The sequence below is a fragment of the Carcharodon carcharias genome, chromosome 32, assembly GCF_017639515.1.
Source record: "Carcharodon carcharias isolate sCarCar2 chromosome 32, sCarCar2.pri, whole genome shotgun sequence".
Classification (NCBI taxonomy): Eukaryota; Metazoa; Chordata; class Chondrichthyes; order Lamniformes; family Lamnidae; genus Carcharodon; species Carcharodon carcharias.
Window position 1 is genome coordinate 1731884 of NC_054498.1, and position 23628 is coordinate 1755511.

At 43.1% G+C, this 23628-nt stretch overlaps 1 protein-coding gene across 1 annotated transcript in view; it reads right to left on the minus strand.

Moving 5' to 3' along the window:
* LOC121271949 (transient receptor potential cation channel subfamily M member 1-like) overlaps positions 1–15663 on the minus strand; it is a 71970-nt gene extending 56307 nt beyond the window's left edge. The window contains exons 1-6 of the mRNA XM_041178205.1: positions 15583–15663; positions 9764–9843; positions 9454–9646; positions 7470–7683; positions 1877–2001; positions 969–1140 (exon numbers count right to left, since the gene is read on the minus strand). Of these exons, the coding sequence (XP_041034139.1) occupies positions 969–1140; positions 1877–2001; positions 7470–7683; positions 9454–9646; positions 9764–9843; positions 15583–15663 (865 nt within the window). The remainder of the gene's footprint in view (positions 1–968; positions 1141–1876; positions 2002–7469; positions 7684–9453; positions 9647–9763; positions 9844–15582) is intronic.
* Between the last annotated feature and the right edge of the window lie 7965 nt (positions 15664–23628).

Genomic DNA, 23628 nt, shown 5'->3' on the forward strand with positions numbered 1-23628 from the left:
ACAGTGTAGAGGAAGCTTTACTCTGTACCTAACCCCGTGCTGTACCTGCCCTGGGAGTGTTTGATGGGGACAGTGTAGAGGGAGCTTTACTCTGTATCTAACCCTGTGCTGTACCTGTCCTGGGAGTGTTTAATGGGGACAGTGTAGAGGAAGCTTTACTCTGTATCTAACCCCGTGCTGTACCTGTCCTGGGAGTGTTTGATGGGAACAGTGTAGAGGGAGCTTTACTCTGTATCTAACCCCGTGCTGTACCTGTCCTGGGAGTGTTTGATGGGGACAGTGTAGAGGGAGCTTTACTCTGTACCTAACCCCGTGCTGTACCTGTCCTGGGAGTGTTTAATGGGGACAGTGTAGAGGGAGCTTTACTCTGTACCTAACCCCGTGCTGTACCTGTCCTGGGAGTGTTTGAAGGGGACAGTGTAGAGGGAGCATTTCTTGGTATTTAATTTGTTGTGGAAGTGGAATGGTGTGTTGTTGGGATTGGACAGGTGGAATTGCATGTCGTTTAGAACAGTGTGTGGTCCTGAATTGGAAATGTTGCTATCAACGTAAGGAAAAGGTGAAATGTATTCCAATTCCAGGATTCATTAGATCTCACCATTAACTGCCATAATTTCACATTCATTCCATTTCCCAAACAGAAAACAGTGGATCTAAAATTCCTAAATAAGCAACACCATGAGCGACTGATGGGTTTCCAAACTTCAAATAAATTGCTTGTCTTATCGTCAGTTGATTGTCACAAGGGTCCTTCATTAGAGAACAAGGCTGAAAGGTGAAGGAGTGAACTGAAAACAGTTGAGTGATCCTTTGTCCTCCCTGCCTTATCAATATTCCCAGGCATAGGATGAGAAAGGGAAACCCACTAGCTACCGAGGTCTTTGTGAACTGTCCTTAACACAAGTACCATAGTACAGCCCACTAGAGCTGCACAAGTTGGTTACACTTTGTGCCGAAAAATTCCTTACGTGTGTTGATTTTCTGCAGGGAAATGTGTTTCTCTAGCTGTCGCCGAAGTCTAACCTCAGCTCCATACTTGCCCAGGCTGCCATTATCAGCCAGGATGAAGTGCGAGTGTGTGTTGTTGAGCACAGTCAGTTTGCTCAGAGGATTGGACATTGTTTGATAGGGTTTAGTGACCTGTAACAAAAAAGAAGCAAAGTATTAGTGACCTGCACCCTCCCCCAACCCTCAGTGACCTGTCCCTCTCCCCCAACCCTCAGTGACCTGCCCCTCTCCCCCAACCCTCAGTGACCTGCCCCTCTCCCCCAACCCTCAGTGACCTGCCCCTCTCCCCCAACCCTCAGCGACCTGCACCCTCCCCCAACCCTCAACGACCTGCCCCTCTCCCCCAACCCTCAGCGACCTGACCCCATCCAGATTGTCAGTGACTTGACCCTACCCCCAACTATCAATGACCTGCCCTGCAGCCTGATCATTAGTGTCTCACCACACCCACACTAACAGTTACCTATACCCTCACTATCAGCTGCCCCTGTCCCCTGACCATTAGTGACCTGCCCCCCTGAATATCAGTGACCAATCCCGGCCTCCTGTTAGTGACTGGCCCCTCCCACTATCAGTGACACCACCCCTACCCTCAACCTACCAACTAAGGCTGACATTGGACCATTAACTGACTGGGTAATTACCTGGAGTGAAGAGCTGTCCCTGAAGAATTATTCCATGAAACATGGAAAAGAATCAATTCAGAAATAGGGTTCCCTGATTGAGAGCTGAGTTTGGGTTCCCCTGGCCTTTGCTTTAGGTCAATCCTATATTTTGGGAATTTGCAAAGTTTGAGAAGTTTCTGATCCTAGTCACACTGAATGCCACGGGCACATTCCTGACACCAGTTAGTGCTTTTCATACTTACATCTTTCCCAATTAAATCCATCTTGTTTTCTACAATGCCCCAGGGAGCAAATCCAATTGCACAAATTCTGCCACAGGATTTGGATGAGTGATCTTTCAAGGCATCTCCTACATGACGTATTACTCCTTAAAATCAACAATAAAGAACTGTCAGCCCTGAAGAGTGTTATTAATGTACAAGGAGGGGACAGGGAAGCCTGAGAGAGGGGGGAGTAGGGATTGGGGAGGGGGGGGCTGCTGGGGGGTGAGGTTGGGGGGTGGTGGGGGGGTGGTGGGGGTGGTGGTGGTGGTGACAAGCCGGCAGTGGGGGAATGGTGGGGGGAGGTTAAGGAGACAGTGTGGGCGGGGGGGTAGGAAGTTCCTGGGGGGTGCGGGATGGTGCGGTTGGATGTTAATTGTACACTGATTGTGTTTAATTGTATGCAGGTGGGGAGCATTAACTGGAGATTCACTTGTATCCTATAAATAGGAATAAATAGGAACAGACTGGAATTGTACTTGAGGGGTTTGGTATTTGTTTACAATGTACAACTCTGTAAATAAATGTTTATAAAAAGTGTGTAATGATTAGCTCCAGTCCTATCCTTCACCGCCTGCCTTTCAGGTGTAACAGGGGAGTGTGGAGGATTACGAAGGACAAGCTGGAATAAGGGGAGAAATAAGTTCGGAAAGAAACTTTAATTCACATAAAAGATCAGACTTCATGCCAGTTCCCAGGTACCTGCCCCAGATGCTATTTGACCACCAGAGGTGTAAAAGGATGTGTGTGCGTATGTGTGAAAGAAACACCAAAGGATAACAGGTGACATGATAGATATTTTAAGAACACAACAAATAGGACCCAAGAGCAGACCAGTTGGCCCTGGAGCCTGCTCAATCCACTTTCCTACCTGTTCCCAATATCCCTTAAAAATCAAAAATCCATTGATCTGAGTCTTGAATATACTCAACTATTCAGTATCCACAACCCTCTGGGGCAGACAATTCCAAGGATTCACAACCCTCTGCGTGAAGAGATTTCTCCTCATTGCAGTCCTAAATCATCAATCCTTTATTCTGAGACTGTGCCCCCAAGTTCTAGATTCCTCAGCAAAAGGACTACTCTGACTACTCTGTCAAGCACATTCAGAATCTTGTATGTTTCAATGAGTTCATCTCTTATTCTTCTAAATCTCAGAGATATAGGTCCAATTTACTCAGCCTCTCATCACAGGACAACTATTTCATCCCAGAAACTAATCAAGTGAACCTTTGCTGAACTACCTCCAAGCCAAGTACATCCTTGCCTAGATATAGAAGCCAAAACTGAACACAGTATTCCAGGTGTAGTCTCACCAAAACCCTGTACAATTGTAGCAAGACTTCCTTATTCTTGTACTCCAGTCTCCTTGCAACAAAGGTCAACATGTCATTTGTCTTCTTAATTACTTGCTGTACCTACATTCTAACCGTCTGTGTTGCCACACCCCTAGCCAAGCTGTTCCAGTACAGCTACAACACTGTCAGATACCTGACAATGTGGAAAATTGCCCAGGTAAATCCTGTACACAAAAAGCAGGACAAATTCAACCCGGCCAATTACCACCCTATCAGTCTACTCTTCATCATCAGTAAGGTGATAGAAGCGGTCATCAACGGTGCTGTCAAGCGGCACTTGCTTAGCAATAACCTGCTCACTGCTGCCCAGTTTGGGTTCCGCCAGGGCCACTCAGCTCCTGACCTCATTACAGCCTTGGTTCAAACATGGATAAAAGAGCTGAACTCCAGTGGTGAGGTGAGAGTGACTGCTCTTGATATCAAGGCAGCATTTGACCGAGTGTGGTATCAAGAAGACCTAGCAAAACTGGAGTCAATGGGAATTAGGGGGAAAACTCTGCTGGTTGGAGTCATACCTAGCACAAAAGAAGATGGTTGTGGTTGTTGGAGGTCAAATCATCTCAGCTCCTGGAGCATCACTGCAGGAGTTTCTCAGAGTAGTGTCCTTGGCCCAACCATCTTCAGCCGCTTCAACAATGACCTTCCTTTCATCATAAGGTCAGAAGTGGGGATGTTCGCTGATGATTGAACAATGTTCAGCACCATTCGCAACTCCTCAGATACTGAAGAAGTCCATGTCCAAATGTAGCAAGACCTGGACAATATCCAGGTTTGGGCTGACAAGTGGCGAGTAACAAGTGTCAGGCAATGATCATCTCCAACAAGAGAGAATCTAGCCATTACCGTTTGACATTCAATGGCATTACCATCACTGAATCCCCCACTATCAACATCCTGGGGGTTACCATTGACCAGAAACTGAACTGGTCGAGCCATATAAGTACTGTGTACTGTGGCTACAAGAGTAGGTCAGAGGCTAGGAATCCCCTGACTCCCCAAAGCCTGTCCACCATCTACAAAGCTCAAGTCAGGAGTGTGATGGAATACTCTCCACTTACTTGGATGAGTGCAGCTCCAACAACAAGCAAGAAGCTTGACACCATCCAGAACAAAGCAGCCACTTGATTGGCACCCCATCCACAAACATTCACTCCCTCCACCACCGACGCACAGTGGCAGCAGCAGATACCATCTACAAGATGCACTGCAGGGACTCACCAAGCCTCCTTCGACAGCACCTTCCAAATACATGACACTATAATCTAGAAGGACAAGGGCAGCAGATAGCTGGGAACACCTGGAAGTTCCCCTCCAAGCCACTCACCATTCTGACTTGGAAATATATTGCTGTTCCTCCACTGGGTCAAAATGCTGGGACTCCTTCCCTAACAGCACTGTGGGTGTACCTACACCACATGGGCTGCAGCGGTTCAAGAAGGCAGCTCACCACCACCTTCAAGGGCAATTAGGGATGGGCAATAAATGCTCACCGAGCCAGCAATGTCCACATCCCATTATAGAATCATTTTAAAACTTGCAAAAGTTCTGTTCTCCTATCTGTTTTTACATTCCTGGTTAGTTTGCAGTCATGTTCTCTTTATTCCCTTTTTATCAAATTTTTGGATGCTCTTTGCTACTTTCTAAAACATTGCCAATCTTGAGGCTTACTATTATTAGTTGCAACATTCTAACCTCTTCTTTTCACAGAATCATAGAATCTTAATGGCACCAAAGGAGGCCATTCGACCCATTATGTCTGCACCAGCTCTCCAAGTGAGCATTATGACTTTGTGCCATTGCCCTGCCTTTTTCCTACACCCCTGCACATTGTTTCCATTCAAATCATCATATACTGCCCTCTTGAACGCTTCGATTGAACCTGCGTCCACCATACTTCCAGGCGGGGCATTCCAAACCCGAACCACTCATTGTGTGAAAAAGCTTTTTCTCAAGTCACATTTGCTTCTTTTGGAAATCACTTTAAACCCGGTGCCCTCTCTTTCTGGATCCTTTTCCAAGCAGTAACAGATTCTCCCTATCTACTCTGTCCAGCCCCCTCATGATTTTAAACATCTCTATCAAATCTCCTCTTAGCCTTCTTCTCTCCAAGGAGAACAATCCCAATTTCTCCAATTTATCTTCGTAATTTAAATTTCTCATCCTTGAAACCATTCTTGTAAACCTCTTCTACACTCTCTCCAATGCGCTCACATCCTTCCTATAATATGGTGCCCAGAGCTGTAAACAATACTCCAGCTGAGGTCTAACCAGTGTCTTATATAAATGCAACATAACCTCCCTGATCTTGTACTCTATACTCTTACTAATAAAACCCAGGATACTGTATGCTTTATTAACTGGTCTCTCCACCTGTCCTGCTACTTTCAATGATCCATGCACATATACACCCAAGTCCTTCTGCACCTGCACCCCATTCAAAATTTCACCCCTTATTTTATATTGTCTGTCCATGTTTTTCCTACCAAAATGCATCACCTCACACTTCTCTGCATTGAACTTCATCTGCCACCTATCTGTCCACTCCACCAGCTATCTATCTTGAAGTTCCACACCATCCTCCTCACAGTTCACAACACTCCCAAGCTTCGTATCCAACACAAACTTTGAAATTGTCCCCTGCACACCAAGATCTAGATGATTAATATATCAGGAAAAGCAAGTGTTGCAATATTGTCTACTGGGGAACTCCATTACAAACCTTCCTCCAGCCCAAAAAATATCCATTGACCATTAATCTCTGCTTCCTATTTTTCAATCAATTTTGTATCCACGTTGCTACTGTCCCTTTTAATCCATGAGCAATAACCTTTCTCTTACAAGTATGTTTTAAGCTAATACTATCCTTATATTTCCCAGTAAACCATGTAGGGATCTTCCTTTCTGATTTTTTGTTTCTCACTGGAATGTATTTTTGATGACTAGTTTCTTTAAATATTTCCACATTTTACTTTACTGCCATACCTTTAGTCTGTTTGCCTACCTTAGCCAACTCTGCTCTCAGACCTAAGTAATTGGATTTGTTTAAGTCTATGAATTTTGTTTGGCTCTAGAATGTGTCACTTTCAAACTTGATATGGAATTCAACTGTATTTTGATTACTTTTCCCCAGAGGATCTGTACTATGAGATTACTAATTAAACCTGTCTCATTGTACAATACTAGATAACTTTATCCCTGGTTGGTTCTACAATGTATTGCTCCAGGAAACTGTCACAGATCACCTTTGCCAATTTAATGTCTCCAGTCTATTTAACATTAAAGTTCCCCAATGGTTATTCCATTGTCTTTGTTACAAGTACCAATTATTTCTTGCATAATTCCATGTCCAGCTGTATAACTACTGTTAGGAGGCCTATAAACTACTCCCAGCAGTGTTTTCTGACCCTTGTTATTCCTAATCTCCACTCATACTGATTCTATTTACTGTTCATCTGAACCAAGATCCTTTCTCACTAATGTCCTTGTCCCTGTAATTTAATATCAGAACTACTCCTCCTCCTTTTCCATTCTGTCACTCTTTTCTAAATATTGTGTACCTTGGAAAATTTATTTCACAATCTTGGTCACTTTTGAATCATGTTTCTGCAATAGCAATTAGATCTAAACCATTTATCTCTATTGTTTTTTCTTTATTCCTTGATGGGATGTGGGTGTCACTGGCAAGGCCAGCATTTGTTGCCCATCTCTAATTGCCCTTGAACTAAGTGGCTTGCTCAGCCATTCCGGAGGGCAGTTCAGAATCAACCACCTTGCTGTGGGTCTGCAGTCACATGTAGGCCAGACCAGGTATGGTTGACAGATTCCCTTCCTTAAAAGGACATTAGAGAATCAGATGGTTTTTCAAAACTTTCAATGATAGTTTCATGGTCACTATTACTGATACCAGCTTTATATGCCAGGTTTTATTAATTGAACTCAAATTCCACAAACTGTTGTGAGATTTGAACCCATGTCCACCCAGAGCATTGGCCTAGGCCTCTAGATTACAGTGACATTACCACAACGACACCACCTCCCACAATTTGTGCCACTAGTTCATCTATCTTATTTCAAATGCTTCATGTGTTGAGCTAAACTGCACTTAACTTTATTTTTAAACTAGTACTTTTGCATGGGCCTTCCTTGCTGATTTGCTATTACCATTAAACACTCTGTCCCTTCTTGTTCCACTCTTCCATTCTGCTTTGGTTGCTCACCTGTGTTGACTCCAGCTGTGAATATCCAGGCTCCTGTTGTCATTGCAGCTTTAATCAGTCCTTTGCCAAACACTTGTTTCAGCTTAGGCTGAAGTTCAAAGTTCTGAAGTCCACCATGAACGGATATGAGCAGCTTTGGAAGCTCCAGTTCCCACTCTGAGGTCATGAGCTGGAGTAGGAGGTCTGGTTTAGTGTCATATGACACACGGATATACTGCAAGATCAGAAGGGTAGACTGAGGCAGGTCATTGGACAAATAAACACTTCATCACGAATCATCCTATGTACCTGCCTTACCAGTTAATGTCTTCCTACTCCTGAAATAGATTCTCCTGATCTGCTTGAGCCTGACCTCTAATCTAAAGGTGCTGGCTCTCACCGGGGTATAATTCTTGAAGGTGCTGACTCTCACTGGGTGGGTGGGGGGGGGGGGGGGGGGGAGATGGAATAGTTCCTGAAGGTGCTGACTCTCCCTGGGGGGGACAGTTCCTGAAGGTGCTGACTCTCACTGCGGAACATTTCCTGAATGTGCTGACTCTCACTGGGGGACAGTTCCTGAAGGTGCTGACTCTCACTGGGGGACAGTTCCTGAAGGTGCTGACTCTCACTGGGGAACATTTCCTGAAGGTGCTGACTCTCACTGGGGGGGGGGGGGGGGGGGGGGGGGACAGTTCCTGAAGGTGCTGACTCTCACTGGGGGGACAGTTCCTGAAGGTGCTGACTCTCACTGGGGGGGGACAGTTCCTGAAGGTGCTGACTCTCACTGGGGAACCAATTCCTGAAGGTGCTGACTCTCACTGGGGGGACAGTTCCTGAAGGTGCTGACTCTCACTGGGGGACAGTTCCTGAAGGTGCTGACTCTCACTGGGGGGACAGTTCCTGAAGGTGCTCACTCTCACTGGGGGGGGACAGTTCCTGAAGGTGCTGACTCTCACTGGGGAACCAATTCCTGAAGGTGCTGACTCTCACTGGGGGGACAGTTCCTGAAGGTGCTGACTCTCACTGGGGGACAGTTCCTGAAGGTGCTGACTCTCACTGGGGGACAGTTCCTGAAGGTGCTGACTCTCACTGGGGGACAGTTCCTGAAGGTGCTGACTCTCAATGGGGGACAGTTCCTGAAGGTGCTGACTCTCACTGGGGAACAGTGGGAGATAACTTTTGTTCTCTGTCTCTTCTACTTCCTTTCCTACTCTCCATTTGCATTCCATCTAAAGGGTAAAATTATTCTTGACATAGTTGTGTCCAGTACAGCACCAGCTGTCCAGATGGGCCTTGATCAACATTTCACACAAATTACTCAAAAAGCTGATTTTGTACAGATCATGTTTTGTTTAACTGCACTCTAATTGAGTGAAACATTGAATCTAGGTCACAATAGGATTACTTGATGAAATCAAGTTTAAATCACATTCTCAATGCAGAATTCTGGTAATAAATATTCAGAGCAATGAGGAGAGCGAGTGCCCACAGCAAGGGGAGGTGCAGCACAAACTCAATCCCTTTGTTCCTAATTCAAGTTGATAAAATAAAACAAGGAATTTTTAAAAGAGCGAGAAACTCACTCAGGACAGGCAATAGAATTCCTCACCCCCAACAGCAGCCCCATCAGCCCATCCCACCCAAACTCAAACCCAGTCCGACACATCAGACCCACATCTCCCACCTCCCCAGCACCCTTCAGCCCAACTCACATCCAAGCCCTTAGTTCCACCTCACTCAATACAAGAATCCACTTCCCCAGCCATTCACAGCCATTCATTTTGTAGTGGCTCTGGGATGATTGGGGGTCAGATTCACGCAGGTAATAATTGTGGTGAATATTTATTTACATTGTACCAGTTTTAAAATTGTTCTGGACCAAACACTTGGTGGAGGTGCAGCCAAATCCAGCTTCTCCAAGGAGACACGGTGAGAAAAGTTTTAATGTTGATTCAGCTTAATATCACAGGCAACTTGTAATGCATGATTTGGTTTTGGTCCTTACCATGGCTTTGCTGGCGTGACCTCCACCTTGAAATTCCATAGCTCCAAAAGCATCAGTGGGACTAGCCTGTGTGTGCTTACTCGGCATCCATTTCTCAGGCTGAACCAGCTGCTTCTCTTCTTCTCCTGTTTCACTGGACGGGGCAGTCGGAGGAATGATGACATGCTGACCGATCTGCTGACCACAGCCACACCTTGGAAAGGAAGGGACAGTGACTACACCTGAAGGAGACACTAACTTACCAACCCAACACTACTTTAATGTGAAACCCCAACAAATTGAATGCCCCTCATCAAAACTCTATTGTTACCTTTGTGGGTCTTTTGGGTTTGGGACAACACAAATACAATCACGCTTCTGGAAGTTTTTTTCTATCCAAGCTTTGTGACCCTGGAGTTAAAAACAAACATTTTTAAAAATTAAAATGGCAGGGATATAATCTAGAGGTAGAAAGCAAGTTTGTGAATACTGCAAGAAAGTGGTGAAGGAGCATGTGCCCTCATGTGCTCACACTCATCACTATTGTCCTGCTAACAGAAAATGGTATCCGTATTGACTTTAGTACTCAGTAACAACAACAACTTTCATTTATATAGCATAATTAATGTCATTAAACTTCCCAAGGTGCTTAACAGTAACATTACCAGACAAAAACTGACACTGAGCCATATAAGGAGATATCAGGAGCAGTGGCCAAAAGCTTGGTTGAGCCTGGCCTCTCTCTCCTCTCCTTAAAGAGGTTTTAAGGAGCTTCTTAAAGGAGGAGAGCGAGGTCAAGAGAATTTAGAGGGGAAATTTCAGAGTATGGGGCCTAGGAAGCTGAAAGCCCAGCCATCAATGGTGAAGGAATTAAAATTAGAGATGAGCAGGAGGCCAGAACTCAAGGATTGCAAAGGTCTTGAAGGTTGTGGGGCTGGAGGAGAGGTGGGAGGGTTGGGGCAAGGCCATTGAGGGATTTGAACACAAGGATGAGAATTTTAAAATATTGGCATTGCTGGACTAGGAACCAATGTAGGTCATAAAAGCACAGGGATGGTACATAAATGGGACTTGGTGCAATTTTGGAAATGGGCAATAAAGTTTTGTTGAGTTGAAGTTTATGGAGGGTTGAATTTGGGAGAATTTTGCTTCTCTGTAGCTGAAGCTATCCATTTCCTGCAATTTAAATCCTTTAGCTCAGAGCCTGAGACTCATAAACACACAGATAAATAGACACCAACTTAGAACAAGTTCACTCATAAATCAAGGACTAAAATTGAACTCAAAAGGGGACTTCTATTTAAATTGAGAACAGAATTTTGCTTTGTCGTTCTGCTGTTTTCCCACCACACTGCCCCCATCCCCCAATATCTTACTGCTGGGGAGCAGAGAGGATTTGATGGAAATCACAAATGAGGCAAAGGATGCCCAAGGTTTATGTGTGGGATCAGGAGAAGATTTCCTACTCTCTGGGACAACAAGGAAATCTGATTCGCTAATGTTCTTTAGGGAAGGATATCTGCCGTCCTTACCGGATCTGGTCTACATGTGACCCACAGCAATGTGGTTGACTCTTAAATGCTCTCCGAACAAGGTCAATTAGGGATGGGCAATAAATGCTGATCTAGCCAGCAATGCCCATATCCCATGAACGAATAAAAAAAACTTAAGCTCGTTTACCTAGGCCCGCTGTCAACCTTAGCTTCTCTGCTTCTGGCACTGACCATTGCAGTCACGATCTCTGTCTAAACTCAAATCAGGGTCCGAGTGAGGTCCTTGATCCCAACATTCCAATTTTCCTTTCTAATGAGGTCCCCCTGCCCATGGCTGGCAGCTATAATACTCTAGTGGGGCTCTAGTGTTTTATATTCAAAGCAACTGAACTTAATCATACAGCTTTTGAACTGTAAAAGGAGTCTGGCCCTACCACGCCATTAGCTTTCAGCCATATTCAATTTATTAGAACAAAAATACAAAGAATTTCATGCAGAAAAATATAAGAAAAGCAATGATCCCAGAACAGAAACACAATTTCAGAAAGCAAAATTTAAACAAGCATCACAATTCTACCTTGATAAAGAAATGTTTTCTTTTTGGAAAAATATACTTTATTCATAAAATATCTGAAAGAACATTAAGAAATGTCACTGAATTTACAATTATTTCAGATGGGGAAACTACCTCTGTTATAAACTGGGCCAAATCCTTCCTTTACTTTACTGTCCCACCTTTTTGTTGCTGGAGGTTTCTTCAGCTCATTAATAATGCAATGAAATACTTTGTGATTTCAACTTTGTGATTTCACCTTGTTCCTTCTATCAATCCACTCTCATGAGCAGCTTCCTGTTGCTTTCCTGAAATTCTCCGTGCCTATGAGGACAACCTTTGAATATTATGAGTCAAGTGCGGCCACTTAAGGAACAGTTCACGTGGCCAGAAATTGAGTGCGCTGCTTTGCTTAGCTCATGATTTGAACTGGGAGGTAAATCCTCTTGTGGATTCATGATTCTTCGCAGTGGCCCATTGACTTGAGCACTTTACTTCGCATGAGACGAGGCACAATAAGTCTAGGCTGATAAGAACCCACCACCACATTGCTAAACGATCCTTTCATCTGCCTCCACTCCCCTCCCTGATCCTCAGTTGGTGCGATGATTGAGCAGCCCATGCAGATGAACCTTTGACACAAGCTCTCAGGCACCACATTCAGATTCAGCTATTTCTCCAAAAATGGAACTGGGATTTGGGTAGACACTGAAAAACCCCTTGTTAAAGTTACAGTTCTACATTCAGGAAATAAGAAAGATTAAACGGGCTGGTGAAGAGAGCTCACACAACAATAATCAAAGTTAATCTGCCCAATGCCCACTAATCAAATCCTGGGTTTAAAAGGTTCAGAAGCTTAAATACAGAAAGGGGTTTAGAAAAAAAGTGAGATTCATTCTTCATTCACGCAAATTACTGCAAACAACTGGAAATCCACAAATAATGCTACTCTATTAATAAACCATCATTCTAATCAAATACTTCAATTCACATTAGATTTACCACATTGTGCATGGAATGAATCTCACTGGGGGACAGTTCCTGAAGGTGCTGACTCTCACTGGGGGACAGTTCCTGAAGCTGTTGACTCTCATTGGGAGACAGTTTCTGAAGGTGCTGACTCTCACTGGGGGACAGTTCCTGAAGGTGCTGACTCTCACTGGGGGACAGTTCCTGAAGGTGTTGACTCTCATTGGGAGACAGTTTCTGAAGGTGCTGACTCTCACTGGGGGACAGTTCCTGAAGGTGCTGACTCTCACTGGGGGACAGTATCTGAAGGTGCTGACTCTCACTGGGGGACAGTTCCTGAAGGTGCTGACTCTCACTGGGGGACAGTTCCTGAAGGTGCTGACTCTCACTGGGGGACAGTTCCTGAAGGTGCTGACTTCTCACTGGGGGACAGTATCTGAAGGTGCTGACTCTCACTGGGGGACAGTTCCTGAAGGTGCTGACTCTCACTGGGGGACAGTTCCTGAAGGTGCTGACTCTCACTAGGGGACAGTTCCTGAAGCTGCTGACTTCTCACTGGGGGACAGTATCTGAAGGTGCTGAATCTCACTGGGGGACAGTTCCTGAAGGTGCTGACTCTCACTGGGGGACAGTTCCTGAAGGTGCTGACTCTCTCTGGGGGACAGTTCCTGAAGGTGCTGACTCGCACTGGGGGACAGTTCCTGAAGGTGCTGACTCTCTCTGGGGGACAGTTCCTGAAGGTGCTGAGGGCACAGATTTAACATATTCGATACAAGAACCACAGGGAAGATGAGGATAAAATATCTATGCATTAAGTTGTTGTGTTCAGGAATTCATCAGAAAAGGTGGCGGAAGCAGACCAATAGCAGCTTTCACCAGGGATTTGGATAAATACTTTGAAAGGCAAAAATGTGCAGGACTATGGGGAGAGAGCAGGAGTGTGGGACTAATTCAATAACCCTTTGAAAGAGCCAGCATGGATACGATGGGCCGAATAATCAAACCTCTGTAACATTTTGCTCCTTTAAATGTGCTAGTTACAATACTGGAATACAAGTCTCGAAGTATGCTCTCCCCTTGCTAATCCCCAAGTCACACATTAACTACACCCAAAATGCTACATCAGTGACTGTCCCCAGCTGAATGTGTATCGGTTCTCACCTGCTGCCAAAATGATCAAGTGGTGACTGAATCTCTCATTCCTGTTCTCCTGTGGGAATTCTATGGGGCTTGTGCTCAATGCTCCATATAGCAGCAACACCAAGACCAGTAATTCAGCAGGTGGGTGAGCACAGGTCTAGTCCCAACCCTCATTACCGCAGGGTAAAGTTCGAATGCAGCTCACCATTGCAGAATGAGGACTTTCGAAAACTCTGTGGTCACAAATGGTTTTAATATTCTACCCTAAATGTAATATTAATCATTAAATATTACTCACACCTGCAACACAGGGTCAGATTCCTGTCATTCCACACATTCTAGGACTTATCATGATTGATCATTGCTCAGAGTTGAATCTTCCCTGATGGATATCAGAAACCACTTCCAGAATCCAATGTTTTAAATTAGAAATAATTCATTTGCTCAAACGGCGACTCATGCTTCTAATCACTGTACTGGTAACACATTAAAGGGGTAATGTGTTCTGACAAATAACCTTGTATTCAGATCAAGTCACGCAGAGAATTGCCATCAACAGACAGAGAACCATAAATCTGAGGCATCAACTCACGCCAGAATCAGAAAAATGGCCAATCACAGCATACTGCCTCAATTGTGAAGGATGATAGTAAGTGGCCATTGTTAAATATTGTTCTCTTCATTTCAGTGTTTTTCTCTTTTTGTTCTTATTGGTCTTCAAATCTTGCTTTTCAAGGGTTTCTTATCCTTCCCTTAATTTGCAGCAAGTTAAAATGCCAGGAAGTACTCTGCACTGTTCATTACCCATGAGAACACAATGCTGAGGTGGGAGATTGAAATCCTATAGCATGAGAATAGGAGGTTGTGATCCTGATGTGTATATCACAACAGCCCTCCGCCCTACGTGCCATCCTTCAATCCAATACTATCTCCCTCACCAACCGCCACCCTGCAATTTATTTTTAATTCACTTTTAGGATGTGTCACTGGCAAGTCCAGCATTTGTTGCCCATCCCTAGTTGCCCTTGAACTGAGTGGCTTGCTAGGCCATTTCAGAGGGCAGTTAAGAGTCAACCACATTGCTGTGGGTCTGGAGTTACATGTAAACCAGATCGGGTAAGGACGGCAGGTTTCCCTCCCCTAAAGGGCATTACTGAGCCAGATGGATTTTTATGACAATCCACTGGTTTCATGGCTATTCATGAGTCTAACTTTTTAATTCTAGATTATTAATTGAATTTAAATTTCCCCAGCAGCCATGGTGGGATTTAAACTCACGTCTTGAATGCAATAATCCAAGTCTCTGGATTACTAGTCTAGTAACATTATCACTATGCTACCATCCCTATGATATCCCTCGAACCCTACAAAAGTGATAGGTTCCAGTACTGGCCTCTACTGAGTCCACTGATTTGAGCCAAGGGATCTAGAACTGGCCACAGGACTCATACTGGGGAAAGGAAAAACCATCAACTGAATATACACACCCTGACTATCATCAGTAACTCTTACTGGAAAGTGTGTGGAGTTTGGATGTGGAGAGGATCAGAGAGTCAGTGACACCTTCCACTGTCAAATAGCCTGTGCCATTCACTTCCTTGGCACATATGTCACTTGTCTGAGGCACAGGAGGGTATCAGGTGAGAGTCAGGAGATTGGAAAATAAACCGATGCTCAGTATAAGTTTTGAGCTGATGTCACACTTTCACATATGACCCATAAATGTAAAAGTGCACGTATGATGCAGTTATCACAACAAGACCTGTGCCTCAATCAGGCACCAACTGGGGGAACATTTAACTCTTTAAAATCTGTTCTGAAATTATGAAAGAATGGACCTTGGATTTTTCATCATCTCCCACTCTGGTCTCCTTACACTAGCTCCTCTGGAGATTTTGCATCATTTATACTTGACTCATGGGTAAACACCATTTATACACTGGACAATGAGGATGAATTGACAGCTTAAACAGTTATTATCACCTTCCTACTCACCTTTTGTGACCCGGATATCGTACGTTTAATGGAGTTGCGCTTCAAGGAACCACTCATTTTTTTCAAAGAGCTTGTCAACATCCTTCTTGTTTAGCAGCCTTCTCTACCTGCTCACACCTTGCATGTGTCTCCAAAGAGGGTTCAGATCACACTTGTACTGAACCAGTGGGTGCAGACACACATTATAAGGGAGAAAAATAAAAAAGGAGATGGCAGTGGACTGACAGACAGCTGTGCTGGAGTAATACAGAGAGTGGATCAATGGAGCACAGGACAACACATCAGCCCCACTCTACCCCTTCTATAATCAGGCTTAGAGCACCAGCCGCTGACAGCAACTGCTGAAAGGATGGAGATTTAACAAATGGCGATTGGAGATAAATCTACTTTGCAGGGCGGAGATTTTATACACACACAGGAGTCAGATGGGAATAATTTATATTATTGAAAAAAAGTGACTGAATGAAGCAGATGGTCAACATTTGTTGGAAGGTAGAGTTAGTATAGTGATGGGGTAAGGGCTGAGAGCTGACCAGCACATCCCAGACTAATGCACAGTCCACAATAGAGATGGAGTTACAATGAAGAATTACAGTTTGCTGAACGCTACTTAAAAAAATACAGTTTCCCACTGATATTTTATAGATACAGGAACTCAATGACGGTCATACTTGGATCTCTCGCTGTCACACTTGTGTTTCTACAAAGGACTCACTAAAGATCAGCAGCAGCATCACTGCCTCATATTCCCTCTCTCGCTGCAGTAAAACTGGTTGCCCCAGCACAGAAAGAGGCCATTGAGCCCATCAAATTTCAACCAACTGGGTTCTCCACACAGAGTCATAGGTTAATTATTGCACAAAAGGAGGCCATTCAACCCAACACATCTATGCCAGGCCATCCATTCTAATCCCTCTCTCCTGTTCACTCTCCATATCCTTTGATATCCCACCCAGTTCCTCATTAACCTTCAATAATCCATTTTAAAGCAACTATATATTGGACCTTTCAAAGAGTTTGTGGATTGTACTGGAACAGGGGCTTGTGGCTGAGAATTCCACACACCCCCGTGTGTTAAGGAACTCCAGCCTCCCTTTTTGGGCAATGCAGCACCACCTGCTGGAATGTGCTCAATACTACACAAACCATTTCATTTCCAAACCAGAGCCCAGAGGTGCCATTGTCAATATTAAAAATAAGAAGGAAGTTGCATTTCTATAGCACCTTTCATGACCCAGGATGTCCTCAAAGCTTTTCACAACAAAGTACTGTTGAAGCATTGTGGTGGAATTAGAGGTAATCTGATGACATGGGTTTGGTCATTTATTGTTCAGTATTCTCACACAGACTTTATTTCTCTTTGGGGGACAGTGGGGAAGTGTTGAAGAGATTAACAGACTGATTATCAACCTATTTGAACCACATCATGAACAATTCTTCTGTGACCACTAAGTCCTGAAGTGGGACTTGACTCCGGAGATACTGGCTCAGAGGCAAGAGCACTACTTACAGGGTCACAGGACATCCATAATGGTTGACAGACTGTTGAGATAAAGGGCCAGACTTTCTTGTCCTGAGTTTGGACAGAAAGGAGGCAGGACAGCAAAAAAAAAATGGCATTGGCAGCCAGTCTGCTGCCTCTGTTCCCAACTCCATTCCAGAGGGTGGAGGGGGAAGAGCAGGTAGCAGGCAGGAAAGTAAAGTTGCCTTCCTTGTTAATTGGACGTGCCGAGTTCATTAGGAACCTTGTTGAGAATTCATATTCTGACTTCCCAAAATTTTCATGGCGACAGGTGCCTCGATAGGAGCTCCCTGAAGCTGACCAGTTGCAGCCTGGCAGGAGCAGGGGCAATAGCACTGAAACAGTTTTACTTAGTGAGGAAAAAAATGAAAGTATGGACCAAAGTAACTTCTAAGCAGCAATGATATTTCAATAACCAAACTCTCCCTACCCTGTCCCAGGTCCCAGCTCTCTAATTGTTATGGCCACTTTGCAAATGAAGATTCTCTCAATTTTTTGAAGACCACACACAGATGGCTGCCACAGCACGGCTGACTTCCCTGGTGTCCCACCTCCATTCCCACCCCCTGGCCACTAATTGGGCAGAAGACCCATCCCTAGGGTCATTAAGACCCCAACCCTATGAAAATCACATTTCACAGCAGGCTGGCTTTGGGGGCAGGTTCGCAACCCGGAATCCCGATTCCGTCCTCCAATGGGGAAATCCAACTCAAAGTTCTCTGACTAGTGCAATGTGACAGGGGTCAGTTCTGGGGCCTCAGCTTTTCACCATATATATCAATGACCTGGAAGAAGAAACAATGGAGAGTTTATCACCCAAGTTTGCTGATGACATTAACTTAGGAAGCACAATAACTTGCATAAGTGAAAACAAGAAGTTACAGGAATTCACCAAGGCTCCTTCAACAGCACCTTTCAAACCCACGGCCACTACCATCTAGAAGGACAAGGGCAGTAGATAGATGAGAACACCGACACCTAGAAGTTCCCCTCCAAGTCACTCACTGTCCTGCCTTGGAAATATATCACCATTCCTTCACTGTCACTGCGTCAAAATCATGGGACTCCCTTCCTAACAGCACTGTGGTGTACCTACACCACATGGACTGCAGCGGTTCAAGAAGGCAGCTCACTACCACCTTCTCAAGAGCAACTAGGAATGGGCAATAAATGCTGGCCCAGCCAGCGAAGCCCCCATCCCTTGAATGAATAAAAAAAAACATAGGGGCATAAACAGAGCAAGGTAGTGGGCCAGACAGAATTTAACATAGGGAATTGTAAGTTCATCCAGCTTTGATCTAAGAAAGATGAAACAGAACATTTTGTTAAAAAGGCAACTGACTAGGAATTGTAGAGGAGCTAATCTCCATGAACACAAATAACTGGAAGCCAGTGCAGGCACAAAATGTGATCAAAAGCTGAATGGAGTTTTGGTCTTTATTTCAAAGAAGCTGGAATATAAAGGGTGGGAATTAAATTTTAGTTGTACTGAGTTTTGGTTAGAGCCCAACTGGAATATTGCATTCAGATCTGGGCACTGCACCTCAGGAACAATACATTGGTGTTGGAAGGGGCACAGCAAAGAATCACCTAATGACACCAGAACTGAAAGGGTTAATTTATAATGATAAAAACAAAAAAACTGCGGATGCTGGAAATCCAAAATAAAAACAAAAACAGAATTACCTGGAAAAACTCAGCAGGTCTGGCAGCATCGGCGGAGAAGAAAAGAGTTGACGTTTCGAGTCCTCATGACCCTTCGACAGAAGGGTCATGAGGACTCGAAACATCAACTCTTTTCTTCTCCGCCGATGCTGCCAGACCTGCTGAGTTTTTCCAGGTAATTCTGTTTTTGTTTTTATTTTATTAATTTATAATGAGGTCAGTTTGTACAAACTTGGTTTGTATTGCCTTGAGGTTAGAAAGTTGAGGGGGATTGAATGGAGATGTTTAAAATGATAAAATGGTTCAATAGAGTAGATCTAGAGAAACTAATTCCTCTGGTGGGGAATCCAGAACAAGGGAGCTTAGCCTTGAAATTAGAGCTGGGCTTTTATGAAATGGTGATGTTATGAAAACCTTTTCACACAAATATTGTAGAAATCTGAAATTCTCTCTCCCAAAATGTTGTGGATGCCGGGTGTCAATTAGAATGGTCAAGACTTAGATTTATGACTTTTTGTTAGTTTCAGAGATATGGAACAAAAATGGAAAAAGAGAGGAAATTCTGATCAGCCATGATCTAATTTAATAATGGTGCTGGTGTGAGGTGCTTGAATCATTTTCCTCTGCCCATTATTTTAATTCAGAGTCTTATTTGAAATAAATAATAAACACCCCTCAATAGCAGACAGAGCATTTGGACATGATAATGAAACGTAAATAAAAGCAAAAAACTGCAGATGCTGGAAATCCAAAACAAAAACAAAAATACCTGGAAAAACTCAGCAGGTCTGGTAGCATCTGCGGAGAGGAATACAGTTAACGTTTCGAGTCCGAATGACTCTTCATCAGAACTGAGTAAAAATAGAAAAGAGATGGTTTAAGTGGGGGTGGGACAAGTAGAGATGGATAGATCACTGGCCCTCTATCCATCTCTACTTATCCCCCCACCCCCTCTTAAACCAGCTTATATTTCACCTCTTTTCTATTTTTACTTAGTTCTGTTGAAGGGTCATTCGGACTCGAAACGTTAACTGTGTTCCTCTCCGCAGATGCTGCCTGTCCTGCTGAGTTTTTCCAGGTATTTTTGTTTATGATAATGAAGCAAGTCTCCGAACGTCTTTCAGTATTTATACCTATTCACATTAACATGAAGAAGCTGTCCAATCAATTTCTTAAGTGCTTGAGTTTAAAATTGGAGGATTGTTAATTCTCCATTGTTGAATACATTTAAGTCTGGGATAGGCAGATTTTTGATCTCTCAGGGAATCAAGAGCATTAGGACCGGTCTCTGGGCGAGTTTCCCCCAATTTGTTACGATCCCAGGCAAAGGAGCCCAAACTGTTTTGCTCTCGGGTGAGGAGGGATGAACTGACTCCCCTTCTTTATTCAACCTCCCTCAGTCACAACAAGGTTAATTTAGAAAGGATCCCTTCCCTCGTGGATACCTTTTCCCAGTCCAAATGTATTTATGTTTGAAAAGGAACCAACTTAACCAGGCTTTCTTGAGTCAAAGAAAGAGTGAGGTTATTAGTTAGTAAAATGGAGAAAAAAAATAATAAAAATGCAACAGACCCACACACACAGATTAGAAATGAGAAGTGAGTCCAAAATTAAAAGTTAAAAAAAAGAATCAGTCTTTGGCTTGTCCGTGAGAAGTAGGCAGTGAAACGTTGTGCTGTTAAGCTGGGTGATTCTGGTAGAGCTGACTTTGGCAGTTCAGCAGTTGGTTTGGAGATTCTTGGTTCTATAGGTTAGCTGACAGGAGTTGTCCTGTTCCCTTTTCGACTGTGGCTTGCTTCCAACAATCAGAACGAGGCCCCTTTACCTGCAGCTGCAGGGATGCCTAGTTGATGTTCTTCAGCTGTGACCTTCACAGCACATACTAGCACCAGAACAGAACACCATACAAGCACACAGAAACCAGGGTTGCAGTTGGCTTTTAACCCATTTTCTTGTGTATTCTTGGAAGGGAATAACAAACATGTCTTTCATCCAGAAACTGCTTTCTTTCAACTCAGATCATGTTCACAGTCTGGGATAAAACTTAACAGGAAATGGTTTCTACTGAGATGGTAATCAGTTTCTATTATCATTTTATTTAAATAGGGAAAGTTTGCAGATTACAGTTCAGTTTTTGCTTTGTATCTCTTCTTTTGAAGTGTCTCTGTCTGAAGTAGGCCTTGATATCTTTTAGTTGCGACGTTCTGTTCTCCGGACTAGCTGGTCACATATAATCCACATAGGAATTTTCCAGCAAGTGGCTACTTTACAGTCTTTTGCTTGTAATTCATTTTTTAAAAAACACATGTCTTATTAAAAGTTCAATATGTCTGTACGTTATTCTGGGCTATGGTCTGTGGCCATGACAAGAGATATGGGGAGCAGGCAGGAAAGTGGAGTTGAAGCCTGAGACCAGCCATGCTCGTATTTAATGGTGAGCAGTCTTAATGGGCCATATGGTCTACTCCTGCTCTGATTTATTTTATTCTTTTACTCTAGTATTGCAGCCTTAATTTAAAGGTGAAAGGTCATGATCTAATGTTCACACTCCCCACAATCTAACATTTTTTTGCAAAATGTGATGACATGAAGTTGATTGAGGAATAGATATGCCATTGATTTATTATCTGAAAATAAGCCCTAGATGTGACCAGACTTACAACTGTACTGAATAGGATGTGCACTTGACACAAATAGATTAGTTTTATTTCATTATTATAAAAGTAATAATTAATCAATTAAAAACAAGAGTTTTAATTCTTTAGAATGAGGTCATCCAGCTGATGAATATTTGAGAATGAAAGCCAAAAGTTTGATTTGATTATTTCGCAACCTCTGTTGTATCAGTGGCAGGGGTGCTAGATCAGTTCTCCCAGAGCTCTCCAGGCCAGTGCTATATACAGCTGCGCTTCTGTGTCAGACAGTACAAGTGTTATGGCACAGTGGATGGTAAATGCTGAGCGGTTCAAATCCCAGAGGGGAACTTGAAACTGTCACAACTATTTTACACTTTATATTTAGTTTGAGACGCTGGCCTTGAATTCAGTAGTAATAAGACCACCAAGTCTTACAGGTTTCTTACAAAACTAAACCAAACCTTTATTAATAAAAAATTTTAAAATTATTTTAAGCACATAGGTAGGTTTACAAATTACTACTATGATAACTCCTCGCTCACCTAGTTAATTTAACTCCCAGTTACACCTCCATTAAGGCAATAGTAAAACACAGATTTAAACAGACCCAACCAAAGCACACACCCTGGACAGTCGAATTCAAAATGAGTTTTTCTCAGCTTCAGTTCTTTGTAGACAATAGCTTGAGGCTTAGATGCTAGAGGCTTTTCACACTTGTGTTTGATCTTAAAATGCCTTCTCTCATTTATACATATTTTCCCCTATTGAATGCAAATTCCCATTGTTTCACTATGTCTTTGGACTTTACCTCTCTAATAATAAAAATCTATCAAAATACTAATTTTACCAGTAATCTTTGGGAAAAATAAACACACCGTTTCTTAACTTCTTCTGGCTAGATGTAACATTTCACTCCCTCTTTTGAATTCAAGCTACTCTGGTTTATTTAAAAATGCAAATGTTTTCTTTACACCTCACATTCTAAAACTTCTCCCATATTTACCTGTTTAGCATTTCAAACCCAGCTTCTCTTCTTATATCAAAGTCTTCAGACCAGCTGCCTTTAATTCAGATAAGTCACACGCACACACACAATCATTGTATTTCACAATAAATTCCAATAATATTATGAAAATGATTATAACTTCCTGACAAGACAGATTCAGCAGCTTACATGAAGGGTAAAGCTGCATCAGTACATCTATACATATTATGCTCAGTTTTTTTTAAAATCTCTCCAGTCCACAATGTTTAGGACCAAGTCATTTCTGGATTTTGGAATTTTCTGGATTGTAGAATGATGTTAGTTTGCTGAACCACAAATGTGTGAACCTGAAAACACCTTAGATATAAATATTTACCTGAAACATATGTGATAAAACAATATTAAGGAGTAATAAAAATTGGTTACTTATCTAAATACTGTATCTTACATGTTTCTGCTTCTGAAGTCCTGTACTAAAACGATGCCATGAAGTCCTGTACTAAAACGATGCCATGAAGTCCTGTACTAAAACGATGCCATCAAGTCCTGCACTAAAACGATGCCATCAAGTCCTGCACTAAAACGATGCCATGATGTCCTGCACTAAAACGATGCCATGAAGTCCTGCACTAAAACGATGCCATCAAGTCCTGCACTAAAACAATGCCATGAAGTCCTGTACTAAAACGATGCCATGAAGTCCTGTACTAAAACGATGCCATGAAGTCCTGTACTAAAACGATGCCATGAAGTCCTGTACTAAAACGATGCCATGACATCAAGGGAATGCTGGGGTCTGCTCAAAAACGTTCAGGACAACTGGTGCTTCCGAACGATAGATTTCTGGACTAGAGTGGTTAGAGTGTATTATGTAAATTAGGCAAGGAGAAAAATAAGAGTTCATAGAGTATGGATAACATGCTAGCATGGACAGAGGATTAGTTAGCTAACAAGAAGCACAGAGTAGGGATAAATGGGTCTTTTTTGAGTTGGCAAGATGAGACAAATGGAGTGTCACAGGGATCAGTGCTGGAGCCTCACTATTTACAATTTATATCCATAACTAGGATGAAGGAACAGAAAGCTAAGCCTGGTGGCTAAATTTGCTGATGACACAAAGATAGGTAAGAAAGTAAGTTGTGAAGAGGACATAAGGTGTCTGCAAAGGGACATAGAAAGATTAAGTGAGTGTGCAGAAATTTGGCAGATGGTCTATACTGTGGGGAAATGTGAACTTG